Source organism: Chlorocebus sabaeus, chromosome 12 (assembly GCF_047675955.1).
Source record: "Chlorocebus sabaeus isolate Y175 chromosome 12, mChlSab1.0.hap1, whole genome shotgun sequence".
In the NCBI taxonomy this organism is placed as follows: Eukaryota; Metazoa; Chordata; class Mammalia; order Primates; family Cercopithecidae; genus Chlorocebus; species Chlorocebus sabaeus.
In genome coordinates, this window is record NC_132915.1 from 46553330 (window position 1) to 46571617 (window position 18288).

Sequence of the window (18288 nt, forward strand, 5' to 3'; positions counted from 1 at the left end):
ACTTACAGTTTTTCCACGTTCAATATTAATACTAGCTTTTGGCTTGTCATTTATAGTTTTTATTGTGTTGAGGTGTGTTTCTTTTATACCCAGTTTTTTGAGGGTTTTTATCCTGAAACAATGTTCAATTTTATGAAATGCTTTTTCTCCATCAGTTAAAATGATCATGTGGTTTTTGTGCTTTATTCTGTTGACATGATATATCCCATTGACTGATTTGCGTATGTTGAACTATCCTTGCTTCCCCAGGATAAATCCCACTGGGTCATAATGAATGACCTTTTTCATGTGTTGTTGAATTTGGTTTGGTAGTATTTTGTTGAGGATTTTTGCATCAGTGTTCATCAGGGATATTGGCCAGTGGTTTCCTTTATTTGATGTGTCTTTGTCTGGTTTTGGTATCAGAGTAAGACTAGCCTTGTTGAATGAATTTGGAAGTATTCCCTCCTTCTCTGTTTTTCAAAATACTTTAAATATGATTGGTATTAGTTCTTTAAATGTTTGCTAGAATTCAGCATTGAAGCCATTGAGTCCCAGGCTCATGTGCTGCAAGACATTTTTTGTTATGGCTTCGATCTCACTACTTACTATTGGTCTGTTCAGGTTTTGGATTTCTTTATGATTCAATTTTGGTAGGTTGTATGTGTCAAGGAATTCATCTATTTGTTCTAGATTTTCCAATTTATTGGCATATAGTTGCTCATAGTGGCTGCTAATAATCCTTTGAATTTCTGTAGTATTGGTTGTAATGTCTCCTTTTTCACCTTTGATTTTATTTATTTGTGTCGTCTCTCTTTTCTTGTTAGTCTGGCTACAGATTTGTCGATTTTATGTATCTTTTCAAAAACCATCTTTTTCTTGCATTGTTCTTTGTTTGTTTCAGTTTCACTAATTTATGCTCTGTTTTTTATTATTTCTCTTCTAATTTTGTGTTTTGTTTGTCCTTTTCTAGTTCTTTAAGATCAATGGTTATTTATTTGAAGTTTTCCTACTTTTTTGATGTAGGCGCTTATAACTATAAACTTTCCTGTTAGTACTACTTTTGCTGTAGGTTTATTATGTTGTGTTTACATTATTATTTATTTCAAGAAAATTTTCAGTTTCCTTCTTAATTTCTTCTTTGTCATTCAAGAGCGTATTGTTTAATTTTCATGTGTTTTTAGAGATTCCAAAATTCCTCCTGTTACTGATTTCTAGTTTTATTCCATTGTAGTCAGAGAAGATACTTGATATAATTTCAATCTGTTTGAATTTTTAAAACTTTTTTATTGAGTCACGTATGGTCTATTCTTGATAATGATCCATGTGCTGAGGAGAAGAAAAGAATGTGTATTCTGGACTAGTTGGATGAAATCTTCTCTAACTACCTATTAGATCTATTCATTCTGTAGTGCAGATGAAGTCCAATGTTTCTTTGTTGATTTTCTGTCTAGATGATTCTGTCTAATGCTGGAAGTGCGATGTTGAAGCCTCCAGCTATTCTTGTATTGGGGTCTTGTTTTTTAGCTCTAATAATATTTTATCTATATGTTTGGGTTTTCCAGTGTTGGGTACATATATAATTGTTATAGTCTCTCGCCAGATTGACCCCTTTCTCATTGTATAATGAGCTTCTTTGTCTCTTTTTATAGTTTTTGTCTTGAAATCTGTTTTGTGTGAGTATAGCTACTCCTACTCATTTGAGAGATTCTTGAGCTATAACTATAATTCACCCATGACATCTATAAGAATGTGGTTCACCAAGGTTTAGGATGAGATTGAGGTATCTGCATTTTAAAACATATTCATAGGCAATTTTGATATTCACCTTAGGCAAAATAATGAGATTTTACAGAAGATAATCTAAATTTGAAAAGTAAATATTTTTCCATCTTTATGGATGGAGAAACCCAAGATCCAATATTTAACAGTTTTAAAGATTACTAGAGAAAATTTGTACATCTTTCATTGTAACTTGCTTAATACTTAACTCTAACATTTGGAAAGAAGTTATTTTTAATAATTAGTGGTTAAGAACACAAGCTATTGAGTCAGGCAACTGGATTTGTAATCCTGGCTTGCTTGTTCTGTGACGTGGGAAAAAATACTCACTCTTCGATGCCTTAGTGTTCTTTTTTATAAGATATAAATAAGTGTAGAGTTGTTTTGAGTTAATGAATACCAAGATTATTAGCACATAGTAAGTGCATTATTATCATTCCTATCTCATGTTACAGTTTGTTTCTTTTTTGGTTTGTTTTGTAGTCTTGTGAAAAATCAATTTGTATCTTCTATGTATTAGTCTTCTAAGAGTAACTCTCAGTATTATTCTTTAATATTATATCATATTTGCAGTTTACTAATCCTAAAAATAATGTGTAATATACTTGTATCTAAAAACTCAAATCCAGAAATATATCAAAATTTCAAATGAAAGATATTCATGGCTTACCAATGATAATATTTTTTGTTTTTCAAACGTACATATTTCAAATGAAGCATATGCATAAATTCCTTTGTCTTTCTATTTGTGTTTACTTCGAAACACTACATCTTTGTATAAATTTTGAAGACATGGTTTGCTTTCTTTTTAATATTCTGTACTTTTTTGTAGACTTCTTAATACTTTTTTCTTGTGCTCACTTTCCTATTTTCAGTTCTTCTCCTCCTCCTTGTGTCTGGTAATGAAAACTCAATTGTAGAAAGTTAGAATGGTAAAAGGGAATAAAGACAAGATGATTTTTAGATTTTATTGACATGTTTTTATTGGCGTGTTTATTAAGATTTTATTGATATGTTTATCAAGGATATATGTGTTATATCTTTGATATACAGTGTTCAAAGATTTAATTTCATAGTAAATGAGAGATTATCTTATTTTTTTTCCTGTTTTTAGAGTTAAAGTTTACATGTTTGATAAGGAGACTGTTTCTATAAGGTTATGTTATATTCTCTCACCCCTGGGACCACCACCTCCCTTCTGCTCCTTTCCACTCCAAGGCACATGGGTTACACAGCTGCTATAGGGTTGTACACTGTCCCATGTGTATTAAGCCAACACAGCCTACAAAGGGGTTGCACTTTGGAGCATGGTAGTAGCATGGCTGTTTGGAGACCCCAGAAGTGTAGCTGCCAGAATTATGCCATCTGGTAGCAATGCTGCCAGGCAGTTCCACCCAGGGCATAAATATATTTTTGCTGAGCACTTTTCCTGTTGCAACAGCCATGAATGCCTAGGCAGGGATGTGGATGGATGGTCATGGGAACTAATTGAAAGGTGTTTAATTGGAACCACTCTAATGTTCAAGGTGAGAGTACTTGCAATAAAGCGTGAAGAAACACATTCAAACTTTTACAATAGATGCAGGAAGCTTAACCAAATAGTCTTTTAACTTTTTAAAAGATTTTAAAATTAAATAATTGTGAGATTATAGTGAGGACTAATTACTTTAAAAAATTAATTTTTATACACGTGGCAGAAGGTGGTACAGAAACATAGCTTTTGTTTTTAAGGTAAAATAATTATGATCACCTTTATTTGGTGAGAGTTTATTTCTGTTTTCTTAAAAATTCCCAGAACATTGAATATAACTCAACATTCCATGGAGAAGAAAGTATTATGCAGCTTGCATGTGTGCATATCTGCATATCGGAGCACGAAATATTGACATGATAATTGTAGTCAAGCCTGAGTGAACAGTGGCCTGTGGGAATTCAGCTGGTGTTGTACCAACTGGATGGCTGCTCAGGACACAGTTTGAAATGCAAGGTGCAAGTTAGCACTTTATTCAGCACAGGCAGGCATCATTTAAAAATCCTTGGGGGCAACCCTGGTGATGTGCAGATGTTAAAACAGTCTGTTCCGAAGTGCTGATATTTTCCAACACTGGAAAAAACTTCTAGATTCTGGGTGAAAAATATTTGCACAATTATAAAAGGCATAAAATACACAATCTTTTCCAACTCTTTTATGTTGTTTTACATAATGAATATTGAACATATGCAGAAATATCTGGACAAGTAGTTAAAAGAGACAAAATATAAGAAAATCAGGAAATAGTCACTTAATTTCTAACTATAAAACAAAAAAAGGTTTTGTTTTGAGTTTCAGCTTTGTATATTTAGAAATGGCGTTGAATGAGCATCTGATTATGTATAGAGTATCTCATTTTATTTAGTAATATATTTAATATAAACAGATGTGTTCTATTGAATTGTTGCTTCTTCGTTTAAAGAGTTCATCCGTACTCCATAATTTACAGATTCAGACTCACATCTTAGCCTGATGATCTTCTGCACTGTAGTCTGATTGAATAAGAAAAAAAATGTCAATCATTTGTCATTTGCCGACTTCTCCACCACAAGTTTTGGCTTTCAAAAATAATTTTAAACATGTATTTTATACTGGAAATTAAAATACTTCTAAATTCTGGATTATACAATAAAAACTCAGTTTTCTATAAAAGCAAAGTAGTTATATTAACTATACTTGAGCCTTTAAAACATTTTATATCAAAGTTTTTATATGAATTAGGATCTGTTGAATTATTTTTATTTCACATATTAAAGTTTTCTTTTTTTAAATAGTTGCTTTTACTGTGGAGTAAAATGTGTTTGTACAATATATTTGCAACCTCTTTTTCAAGTTTTATTATTGGTATATTGTTTATAGATGCCATTCCAGTAATTCACTATGCATATTCATAATAAGAAAATACTTATAAAATAGTTCATGAATAAATGGATAAATAATTTGATGATGGCATAACTTTGATTTCTCTAAACTTCTATTATTAAGGCTTACTGTTTTAGAATCTTAATGTTTACTAGAAATTGGGAATTGTTTAAATTGCAAGCCATTAATAGGTATAAAATCTGCATTTTAATAGATTATCTACTCAAATGAAAGAAAACGTTAGTCCAATAAATAGCTTTATTTTGTGCATTATTTATATCTGTAAATAAAAAAAACCAACTTCAGTAAGTTTTGCCTTTTTATTTTGTTTATAAATTCAGACCAATATCACTACCTCATTTATAGTTAAATGTTTTTTTAGACTCTAATATTTCATTTTGACATCTCATTAAAAGTGGGCTCAAACCCAGAAAATATGATCCTGTTGTAGTGTATAATATATGGTATGGTCTATAACATAATAAAATTTTGTTTCTTAATGATTTAAAATAATTTCTCAGATTTTTGAGTTTAGAAAAGTTAGCAGAAAGTTAGCGTGGTAATTCATGTGGCTAAGTACAGCATTGTTAAATGTTTAAATGGGAAGTACTCTTGGGAAAAATGATTGGTGCTTAAAACTTGTACAGATTTGACAGCCTCTCTTCACTTCATTTTTCATCCTGAAGAAATCTGCAGATATTCTTCGCTCACATCATTATTGCACATCAGTGGTTCTAATTAGCTAAACAGGAGTTTGTCTCAGTCATTGATCATCATCAGCTTCTGGCAGTGTCTTTTTTTTTTTTTTTAAGGAACCTTTTTTTTTTAATGTCTTGTAAGTACATAGAAGTACATGTATTAATTGAATTGACCAGATTGGTTGGTGACATAAACTTGAAACAATATTTAAAAATCTTATTTTTTCAAGTAGAAAATATTGTATTTCTGTTACAGGCCATTTTATCTTGGGAGCATTTTCGTGTTATGAAAATGTTAGACATCTCTTACCACCAGGAGGAGCTGCTAGACAAATTGCCATATTTTGAGTTGTGATTATCTTTCAATTTCAAAAGTATAACATATTAGTCAATTTTGAAGGTTTTTAGTTATATAGCATTCAGGTATATTTTTTGAAGTTTTTATTTTATATGACACTTTATGACCCATTTTTCAATATTATGTCATTCAGATTAATCTATTGAGAAGTATGTTATTGTTATTTTGGTGACTCTCACACTTTAGTGTGCATCAGAATTGCTTGAGATATTGTGTCTTAGTCAGTTCTGGCTGCTGAAACAGAATCCTGGGTGGCTTAAATAACAAACATTTATCCTCATGGTTCCAGGGGCTGGGAAGTACAAAATTAAAGTGCCAGCCAATGTGGTTTCTAGTGAGGGCTCTTTGCAGATGGCTGCCTTTTTGTTGTATCCTCAATGACAGAGAGAGATCCTCTCTCTAGTGTTCCCTCTCATTAAGGTGCTACTCCCATTCATGAAGGAGTAATCCTCATGACCCTAAGTGCCTTTCACAGGCCCTGCCTCCAAATACTGTCACATTGGTTATTAGGGCCTCAGTGTATGAATTTTGAGGAGACACAAACCTTCAGTCCACAGCACCTTGTTAAACACAGATTGCTGGGCCCCCACTCTTAGAGTTATTGACTCAATGCATCTGGATTGGACTGGAGAACATGCATTTCTAACCTAGGTGATGATGATGCTAGTGCTCTGGCAACCTAACCACTAGACTGTGAGTATGTGTACATACTGTGTCATAGGAGATAATTAGCCTAGTATCAAGCTCATTTGGAAACTGTATTAATGCTTTTGTTTGGATTTGGTGGCACATAATCTAGTATTATCCATATCTCATTTAAAAGGACCACCAGAATTTATTTGGATACTAGTGGGGATCTTAAGCTTATTATAGAAGAGGGGATTATAAAGACTAACCGTACAGTTTTTTTTTAAACATTTAAGTTTAGGGGTACATGTGCAGGTTTGTAATATAGTTAAATGTTTTTTAGGTAAACTTTAAAGGTAAACTTGTGTCATGGGAGTTTGTTTTACAAATTATCTTATCACCCAGATATTAAGCCTAGTACCCATTAGTTATTTTTCCTGATCTTCTACCTTTTCCCACCCTCCACTCTCTGATAGGACCCATTGTGTGTTGTTCCACTCTGTGTGGCCATGTGTTCTCATCATTTAGCTCCCTCTTATAGGCAAGAACATGTTGCACATGCAGTATCTGGTTTTCTCTACCTGCATTAGTTTTCTGAGGGTAATTACCCTCAGCTTCATCCGTGTCCCTGCAAAGGACATGAACTTGTTCTTTTTTATGGCTTTGTAGTATTCCATGGTGTATATGTACCACATTTTCTTTATCCATTCCATCATTGATGGCCATTTATGTTGATTCCATGTCTTTGCTATTGTAAATAGTGCTGCAGTGAATATATGGGTGCATATATCTTTATATGGAATGATTTATATTCCTTTGTAACCCTATAAATTAAACTAATTCCTGGACAGTTAAAAATAGATTCATGGTATATCCAGAAAAGAACTTACAGAGGAAGTATCTGACTGTAGTTAATGCTTTGACTTTCATGATCTAGGTCATCTTTGTCCCTGGGTAAACCCTATCGTGCCCTACCTTTTGGGATCTGCTTATTTTCCTCCTGATGTATATACTTCTAATAGATTTAGTATTCTTTTGCAGTACTTCTGATTTTATAATGGGAAGTTAAACATTCAAGTGGTAATTTGAGATAATATATTAGTGACAAATTATAGGTAAAGTGCATGTATTTTAAACATAAAATAGTTGTGTAAATCAATAAAAACACTAAAATATAAAATGGCAGATACATTGACAGGCAATGCCAAAACATAAAATAAAAAGGGGCAGAAATTCATCAATTTCTGAAAGTATAGTGTATTTTATTATTAATATAAGAAACAAAAGAAGGCCTAGTTGTATACAATGGATTGCAATTATGTGTTAAATGTGCTATTAATGTATGGTAAGTAGAAAACAAAATAATCAAGATAAAGTACAAATGGTAAAAATAAATCATCATGATATACGTGTTTGCAAAATTTCCAGTGTGGTTTATTCCAGTTGTCCACCCTTTGTGTGCCTACATCCAAAAGGCTAAACTTGTCTTGAGAAAGACCCTGAACCATGATGACAATGATCTTGTATAAATTTATGACCACTAATTTTAAGTGGTCCTCAGTACTGCCTGGTCATCATCCTATTTTTTCCTGGCCCACTTACTATCTCAGCATCCTATAATGTTTTGTTTCCTCTCTTATCAACTTCCAACACTTCTTTTCCCATTCTTACTTTCAGCTGTTGGATACCTTTGCTTTCATATACCATTGAGAAAGTGGAAACTCTTAGAAGGGAGCTTGTTATTCCTTCCATAACTGTATCTACCAACATATCTGAATCTGTTCTCATATTCTCTCTTTTTATTTCTTTGGAAGAACTGTTTATATTTACCAAAGGCCAAACAAACTATATGTACGCTTCAAGCCTCAAGGATTCAAAGGTGTTGGACTGCAGTTCTCTTTTCTCCTGCATCATCAGTGTCTCTCACTGCCCTGGATCATTCCTGCCAGCATACACACAGGCTGTCTTCTTTCCCATGTTAAAAAACAAAAAAAACTCTTGTGATCTCATATTTCCCTTGAACTATTTTGCCATTTCTCTGCTCCTTTCTGTGCAAAATTCCCCTGAAGAGTACTTTTCAGTATTTCTGTGTTTTTCTTTCTCACTTGAACTCACCCTAATTAGGCTTTGTAATCACCATCCTCCTAAAATAGTTCTCATCAAGATATCACTACTGACCTTAATTGATATGGTTAGGCTCTGTGTCCCCACCCAAATCTCATCTTCAGTTGTAGTCCCATAATTCCCAATGTGTTATGGAAAGGACCTAGTGGGTGACAATTTGAACCATGGGGGTGGTTTCCCCCATACTGTTCTCATGGTAGTGAATATAATGGTATATGAAAGCAAGGCCTTGAGATCTGATGGTTTTATCAGGGGTTTCTGCTTTTGCATCTTCCTCATTTTCTCTTGGCGCTCCATGTGTAAGAAGTACCTTTCACCTTCCGCCATGATTCTGAGGCCTCCCCAGCCATGTCGAACTGTAAGTCCAGTTAAACCTCTTCTTCTTCCCAGTCTCGGATATGTCTTTATCAGCAGTGTGAAAACAGACTAATACGTTAATATTGCTAAATCCAGCAGTCATTCCTCAGTCTTTACCGTCTTTAGTGTGTTGGCAGCATTTGATGTACTTGATCATTTCTTTCTACTAAATTCTATTCGCTTAGCTCTTTCTCTTGATTCTCCTCTTAAATTACTGGCTTGTCCTTCTTAGTATCATGTGATGTTTTTTCCTTATTTTACTAATCTATAAATGTTGAAATGCTCCAGGACTCAATCCTCGTACTTCTTTATGCAAAATCACTGCATAGGCGAACCTGTCTACCCTTATGGTCTTAAAAATACAGTAGTCTGCCTTATCCATGGGGGATATATTCCAAGCCTCCCAGTGGATACCTGAAACCATGGATAGCACTGAATCCTAAGTACACTATGTTTTATCCTACACAGTAATAGACAGGTAGTGTTTATAGCATGGATACTTCCGACAAAGAGATGATTCACGTCCTACGTGAGTTGGGAGTTGCACGGTGCAAGTTTTTTCATGTATTTAGAATAACACTGCAATTTAACGCTTGTGGATTGTTTATTTCTTGAACTTCTGATTTAATATTTTTGGATCACAGTTGACTGCTGGTAACTGAAGCCATGGAAAGTGAAACTGAGGGTAAGGGGGAACTACTGTATTTGGATGACTCCTAAAGTTGTATCTCCAGCCTTAACTTTTTTACTGATTCCAGACTTTTTAATCCAACTGCCTACTTCTCTTGGATGTTGATTAGGCATCTCAAACTTAGTATGTCCACATTTGAAATCCTTGTGTCCACCAAACTTCTTCTCTGTGTCTCAAATAATGTCTACTCTGTTCTTCCAGTTGTGTAGGCAAAAGCTTTGGAGACATTCCTGACTTTTCTATCAAGAAATCCTGTTAGCTCTATCTTTAAAATATCCAAAATTTAATCACTTCCCAATACCACTGCATCTGCCTATCTTGTACAATTCACCTTTCTTTTTTACCTGGCTGTTTCATGTGCTTTCTCACTTGTCTTTTTGCTTTCTCCCTTGACCCTTAATGTCTGTCCTCAACCCACCAGCCACTGATACTTTTAGAATGTTACATGTTATTTTTCTGCTCATTGCTTTCCCATTTCACTTCAGATCCAAATTTCACAGGGCCTAGAAGGCCATATATTATTGTATCCCCAGTGATTTCTCTGTTCTTAGCTACCATTTCCTTATCCACTTTACTATAAATGTATGCACTTCTGTGCTGTTCTTTGAATATACCAATTGCCCTTGCTCTTGTGTCTTTGCTCTTGCTACTAGTTCCGTGACTTGACTTGGAAAACTCTTCCCTGGGGTCTTCATGACTCTTCCTTCCTTCCTTTAGATCTCTTCTCAAATATAATATTACCTTTAAGGAGAGTTATTTGTTAACTGTCCTATGTAAAATAACAACAACCTTTGTTTCTCTCCCAACTTCTCTAGGACTGGGCATTCCTTTCTTTGTTACCCTAATTTATTGTCCTTATTATACTGATAGCAATTTGACATAGTATGTATTATTTATCTTCATTATCTATGTACTAAAATGTTAATTCCATGAAGGCAGCAACTTGGTTTATTTTGTTTCCTCCAATATCTCTAGTCCCTAGTCCAAAGGCTATCATGTAATAAATGCGCAGTAAATACTTGAATGAATGATGGATTAATGTGTTAGATGTGGCTTTCTTTTATGTATTCTGCTAGGTATTCCTTCAATCTGAGAACTTTATTTAATTCTAAAATATTCTCAGCAGTTACCTCCTGAAATACTGCTTTATTTTTCATCCCATAGTTATTACTTCTGGAATGTTTTAGGCATATGTTAGAGTTTCCCAGAGAAACTTATGTCTCAACTGTGTTTTCATGTTTTTAATCTCACTATTTTCCTGTGTAGTGTTCTGGATGAATCCCTTATTACTATCCCTCATTTCACTAATCTCTTTTTGTGTCTAGTTTTGAGCTTAGTCCATTTAGTTGTTTTTTACTTCAGTGATTATAATTTTTTATCTTCAAGATTTTAATCGCTTCTTTACATCTACCTGATCGTGTTTCAGCTCTCATCTTTACTTTTAACATTAGTTATTCTTTTGTCTTTATGGACCTTTAACTTACTTATTTTAGTCTTTTTCATTGTAGTTGATTATTTTTATTTTTACTAGAGGATTGCATCTTTTGACTTGAACTTAGTATGTCAGTGTATGTGGGTTCATGTATTTTGAATTTTTTTGTTTGGGGTCATATCTGAAGAGGGAAGGTTGCTGTTATTGTTACTGTTTACTTCCTCCTCTTTCTCCACCACCAGGTGCTTATCTAATGCCTATCTTTTTTTTTTTCTAGAAATTTTATAGTTGCCTTTAAATTGTCAATCTCACCCAAGTCTCTTCCCTGAAATAGGTTTTATAGAGGTTTTGCTATACCTAGCCTCAGCTGCAGGGTGTTCTGGCTCAAGTCTTGAATGGGGAGCTACGTCTATAAACTTTTGCCTTTCTAGACTCTAATATAAGCCTTGGTTCTAGGCAAGGATGGGTGGAAGCATTTTTCCAGCTTCACTTCATGAGTTAGCATTCCAGTCCCACACAATGAGCCTGGTTGTGCTTCTGCATACTGGGTAAGGCACTCTTATTCCCTATTAACTCCAGAAGTCAAGCTCCTTTGCACCTCAGCCTGCATCTGAATCTAGGGGACAGCAAACAGTAGCTTCATCCCCATTTATAGTTTTCTATTTTTGTTTAATTTGTGATTCTCAGAGATACAAATTTGTCTGTTTAATTTTTTATGTTTTTCTATGAATACCATATATTTTATTTGTGACCTTTTCAAAAAATGTAAGTCAGTGTCCAATAAATTTCCCCTTATTTATGGTATAAATTGACTGGTGTCAGCCTGATTATACAGTCTCTTCAGACCTTTGTTCCTTCCTTTCCCTTTTCCTCCTTTTCCTTTGTAAAGCTGTATTTGTTTAAAAGCTATATTTGTTTTAGAATATAGTCATTCTTTACAAGTATTGTGATTTTCTGTTTCCCAGAGAACTATGCTTTGAGTGTACAACTACCATTTAGTTTAGTTAATAGTAGTCTCAGAGACTAGAAATGTATAGGAAGGTGTCAGAAATAAAAAAATTCTAGTTATAGGATATCAACTATAAGTAAATCTCTGTCAATCTCTCTTTTGAGACTCTTACTTAAAAAATGGTAAATTTTTATAATTGTGTATATGAAAGCTTAAATTAACAAGAACATGTTTACTTAATTTTAATTATTTTCAAAGCAATGACATTATGGTAATTGCAATCAAGGTTAAACCATATTTTGTGTAATTTTTATCATATATCTAAATCTGGAAATGAAACTGTTCTTTTAGTATGAAGTTGTCTTAGTTTTCAGCAGTTGTGAGTTGCTGTCACTTGCCATATGGTTTCTGATTAATTCTGAAAGAGCTGTCAACTCAAGATAATTTAATTTTCTATATTTTAAAGTGATGTTAATATTTGGGATATGAAAATTTAAAGTATTAGCTACCAATTATGACTAATAAACTCTATATATTTTTGTATCTAGAGAAAAACAGAAATCTGAAGGTAAAGACAGAAAAGTTCTAGAAATTCTGCAAGTCAAGGATGCCAAAATACAAGAATTTGAACAGGTTGGTGTTATAATAAAAATATTTAAAATCACTATACTTGTTTTGGGTAGTAGATCATTAAAATTATTTTTGTTTTGCAATAGTGTTTATTGAGAATATTAGGGTCCTTATTATGTTAAAGCATTACTATTTTGAAGTCACTAGTAAGATTATTCTTCATTATTAATACTTTGCTTGTACCCTTTTGTTTTCTGAATTAATAGGCTGTAACTTTTTGTATAATGTTACAGTTTTATAATAGTATGTAGCTATTATTATTTGTTTTGTTGAATTTTGCCATTATTAGCAGTTATCATTTACTTCTGAAGCTTGTAAATTTTCAGATGACTTTATTTGTAGAAAAGATAAAAATTGAGGTCGTATTATTTACACTTAAAACTTGTATTTTTGTATTAATACTATATTAGGCTATTCTTCCACTGTTATAAATAAATACCTGAGACTGGGTAATTAATAAGAAAGAGGTTTCATTGGCTTATGGTTCTGCAGACAGTACAGGACGCACAGGAACATCTGCTTCTTGGGAGGCCTCAAGGAGCTTTACTCATGTCAGAAGGCAAAGCATGTGACACTTCACATGGTTATAGCAGGAGCAAGAGAGAGAGAGACAGGGCATGGTGAGGGAGGCGCCACACACTTTTAAACAAGAGCTCGTGAAAACTCACTCGCTATGCAAAATCAGCATCAAGCCATGAGGGATTTACCCTCATGACCCAAACACCTCTCATCAGCCCCCACTTTCAGCTTTGGGGATTACAACTCAATGTGAGATTTGGGCAGGGACAAATATTCACACTATATCAAGTACAGTCCTATCTTTTATGTATAATCAGTACATTATACAATTACATATATTTATATTTATATGTAATATGTAAAATTATGTGTGATTGTATAATCAGTATGTAATCACCCAAAAGTGTATGTGGTCATGCTTTCTGGAGCAATTTTCAAGATATAAACATCTCAAAAAAGAAGTGAAAGAAATTTATTTTAAGAGTGGCTAATATCATTATATAATATTTAAATTCATTTTATACTCAAGCTCATTATGGAGCAAATAAACTATAATTTTTCTTGGGAGGTACCTTTTTGGCAACTATGCTGTTTTGACTTTTGAATTTATTTTCCTTTCTAACCAATGAAAGGTTCATGAGAACTTTGATCTAGGATCAGTTATTGTTATAAAGTTGTTTCATGAAAAGAGTAAAAGTTCCATTCCCTACATTTCTGTCAGTTCGTTCTAAAAAGGAATATTGATTCCAATATAACATACAAATCTGAAATTTATACCTTTTCCACAGTTGAGTTTTTCCTATAGAAAATGTCATAATTGGTACTATAATGATAAAATGTTAAGAATAACATTTTAGTAAATTTGTTCTGGAAAGAAACAGTTGTGTTTACCACCCAAGTATCAAACAATATTAAAATATACTCTAAAATAGGTAAATGTTGTCATGTGCCTGGTGTATTAATTAGATTAGGCTAAGCTGCTTAACAAGTACAGCCTTATGACCCAGACATGGTAAACATCATTTGTATTCACATTTTACTGGAAAAAAATTTGGCTACCCCAAGATTCAGGTGATTTGAGAAAATGTAGATACAAGTGTAGCAGGCTCTTCCTCAATTATACCTCTCTTCTGTTAGAGAAGGAAAATGGGTTTTGGGAAAATGGGTCTTTTTAATATCCTTAGGCATTAAGTTTGCAGAGCTTTAGTGAATGCTCTTTGGTTTACCAGCTTTGGATAACCATAGCATACCCTTAGAAAACATTGCCTTTTGTAAATGAAAATATATTTCCCCCTTTTCTTTGCTAAATTCTTTGTCTACTTCTGCATCCTTGAGTAGAGATTATTTCATTATTTATCTTTTGAGTGGAATCACATAGCTTATATATAACATACTAAACTCTCATAAGAGAAATCATTTACTTTGTAGGGACCCAAATTTCTTAGGATTAATCATTTCATTTTTGTGCAATGATGGTTATAACTTTGTACAAGGTATATTTTCAGTTAGGTTCAATAAAATATTGTATTAAATGTATATATTATCCTGTGATGGTGTTGTAGAATATTCAGAATTACATTTCTTGCCTTTAATGCTTTTTAAATATCTTTGATGATTAGGTGAGGATAGAAGTAAGGTGGAAATTGCCATATTCTCCTACACTACTTTGTAGTTTCTATGAGGGCAGTCTATTTCTCTCTCATCCACTCTTTAGTCTCATACAGATGACTGTATACCCAGCAAGTAATTATTAATAGTTATTTCATAGTCAGGTCCACTGACATGGACCTGAATTATTAGGTTGGCAGGAATGAAAGGCATGTAAATGGAACCGTAAGGACTTCATAGTAATTTTGAAAATGACTCAGGTTTTAAGCTTGGAGAAACCAGGAGAACAGTGGCATTATTATCAAAAAGAGGGTTATTTTCAGGAAGTATATATTGTTTTGAAGGTAAGGTTTTGAGCTTCTTGTAGAAAGTTCATGTTTTAGATGCTGATAGGAATTCCATTTAGAGATATTTAGCAAACTGTTAGAAGCACGAATCTGATACTTGGGAGAGAGTTTTTACCTGGAGTTATGAGTATTTAATGGTTTAGTTAGAGGGAAGACTTTAAGCAGTGAAAACTTTGAAAACAAGATATTTACTGATTTTTTAATGAGGAAGGAAAAATTGTAGTAAAAAAGACTAAAAGACTTTAGATAAGTAAGGAGGAAGTACAATGCAGTATCTCATGAATTGAGAGAAAAGAGTTGGAAGTACAATGCAGTATCTCATGAATTGAGAGAAGAGAGTTGCAAGAAGCAAAAGGTTGTCATTGTAAAATGCTACAAAAAATGGAATGGGTTTTTGAAAAAGACATTACATTTAGCAGTCATGAAGTTTTAAAATGAGTTTTAGAAAGCAATATAAGGGGGATGGCATATGACATTTTAAGAGATCACTGAACTCTGACAAAGTAATGGAAAGGAATGAAGAAATGTGACATTATGGGGTGGGGAGATAGAGGGATTGATTGATTGATTGTTTTATTTTATTATTATTATTTTTTATTTTCTTCTTCTTCTTCTTCTTCTTCTTCTTCTTCTTCTTATTATTATTATTATTATTATACTTTAAGTTTTAGGGTACATGTGCCTAACGTGCAGGTTTGTTACATATGTATACTGTTTTATTTTAAGTAATAGCTCACGCAGTCGTGGGCTGGCAAGTAACTCTGCAGGGCAGTCCGTCAGAATGGAGACCTAGGGAAGACTTTATGTTACATTGCAAATCCTAAGGTAGTCTGGAGGTAGAATTTCTTCCTGCTCTGGGGATCATAGTATTTTCTTGAGGCCTTCAACTGATTGGATGAGGCCAGCCCACATTATGAAGGGTAATCTGCTTTTCTCAAAATCCCATTAATTTAAATGTTAACCACATCTAAAGAATACTTTCACAATAATATCTAGACTGGTGTTAGGTAAGAATGTGTGTACCATGGGTAGTATAGCCAAATTGACATATAAAATTAACCAAATGGGTAAAAACAGCTGGGGTAAATAGATTTTATGTTTATCTGGCTAGAGATTAGGCTGTCTCCACTGTTCGCTGTGGTATGAGTTAGAGATAAAACTCTGGTATCCATGTCTTTTTTGAAGTTTTGTAGATACTTTATAAATATCCTTGATATGCATAATTCGATTTTCTTAAAAAGAAAAACTTTAAACAAATTAAATTCAATGGAGTTTAATTGAGATGAAAAAAAATTCATGAATTGGGTAACACTCAGGTGTTTCACTTTGAGGTGGGTAACACTCAAAGTGGTTCAGAGAGCTCTGCTTCCCAATGTGGGCTGGGACTATGTATAACCAGACAATGGAAGTGACACACAGAAATAGCCAGATTGGTTACAGTTTGGAGTTTGCCTTATTTGGACATGTTTTGGCAATTTGCCCTTGTGATTGGCTCAATGCTTGGCTGCTGTGATTGGCTGAGACTTGGCTACTGTACAAAAATATACTCTCAAGTAGGGTTGTGTTTACATATTGTTAGGTTACAGTTAGCTACCTACAGAGGCAATTTAATTTAATAGTTGCTATTTAAACTGCTGTTTTTGGTCAAACCTATTAATTATACAATAGCCCCATTGATGTGGTGGTGGGGTATTGGGGGAGGAGAGGAAGCTGTCTGTAGTGTTATGTTTAGGTTTCAATCTTTTGGTGAGCTGTACTTCTGAATTGTGACCTTCAAAAGTGCTTCTTAGTTTTTTGTTTGTTTGTTTTCCCCCTCCCCTTATCCCCTTAGAAGAGACAGGAAGGCTAGAAGGTGCTTGAGTTGGGTATTTCCCTTCTCCAAGTTGGTTAGTTAGGCTCAGGTAAAACCCCATGAGTCTGGGCTCTGGTAAAATAGTTTTTCTCGACGGCAGGCCTTGGTAAGAAGAAAAGAATACTCTGAGTGTGTTTAAAAATGGTTACTTTCTCCCTCCACATACTGGAAACAGGAAGGAATTATTGTCTGATCTTCCCTGTGGCAACATGACAGGGATCCAGTAGGTTACACTTATGAAAATGTGTCACCTCTTACTGTTTTATGATTCCTCTGAGTGCTGTTTGTCCCCTTCCCCTGCCCAAAACTGGGCCATCCTTGAGTTTTAAACTCTCAGACTTGTCCATATTGATCTTCTAATAATTCATTAATTACAGAATAAGTTTTTCCACCCTGGTGCTGGCTCCTGTGAAAGGTTTTTCTCCTGGGCATCTGTTCCATTAAGTTGTTATTCTCTCTGTTTGCCTGTCTCTTCAATTTTGGGGACGTTGGTTTGCTAGATAGTCTCAATTCTCTGATGGATCTGAAAAGAGTTGTTGATTTTCAGTTTGTTCAGCTTTTTTGTTTATTGTGTAAATGAGAAAGACGACTGTCAAGTTCCTTACATGCTGAACTGGAAACCAGAAGCCCCCTCCATTGAATTGTTGTTCCACTGAAAAATATTAAATAGCTCCTAATTTTCAAGATTTATAGCTATGAGATAGAATAAGAATTAGAATGACAAATCCTTTAGCTTATTTAAATCTTACTTCTATCTGGTGAAATTACTAGAAAGTTATACACACAGATTTTTTTTTTCCCGCTGGTTGCAGAAAAACTTTTGTAGAGTACAATCTAATAATTATTAGTATAAAGAATTGCCATTTTTTTGGGTAAGACTATGTTTTAGCTTTGTCACTGTTATAAAATAATGTAATACATTTCCCTTTTAGTATTGTGCTTTGATAGCATGACTTATGATAACCTAGTATATTGTATTTAATTAGATGATAATTGCTTTTTAACATTATATTTCCTTTTTTCCTTAATTTCTTAATTTCAATTACTTTTATCCCTTCCTTTTTCTCCACTTATCATTGTTTTAGTTATTGTGGTTTAATTACTGCTTTGTTTGTTTTTTGTTAAAAGTTTCATGTCCATTTTGAAAATAGGTCAGTATAAATAATAAATTAACTATGCTCAAGTATTGCCTAATAGAGTTTGGGCCTTATGCCCCTTCCCCACCCCCCACACATTTTTATCCCTGCTTCATACTCACTATTATTTTCTTGTTACTCTGTAGACTTTTCTTGACCATTATTTGAATTATTCATTTCATGGCTTATCTGTAATAAATTATTTGTTCCAGACATTCTCTCTCTTGTCACCCCTTAATGCTTTATGGTTCCTCTGAATTCTGTTTGCTGTTTTAATATTAACTCAAGCCAGACTATTAAGAATTG

At 33.6% G+C, this 18288-nt stretch overlaps 1 protein-coding gene across 6 annotated transcripts in view; it reads left to right on the forward strand.

Annotated features, from left to right (window-relative positions):
* Positions 1-18288, forward strand: part of CNTLN (centlein) — a 366668-nt gene that overhangs the window by 80628 nt on the left and 267752 nt on the right. For all 6 annotated transcript variants that reach the window (XM_073021629.1, XM_007969157.3, XM_073021630.1 and 3 more), the window contains exon 3: positions 12439-12523. In XM_073021629.1, coding sequence (XP_072877730.1) covers positions 12439-12523 — 85 coding nt within the window. The remainder of the gene's footprint in view (positions 1-12438; positions 12524-18288) is intronic.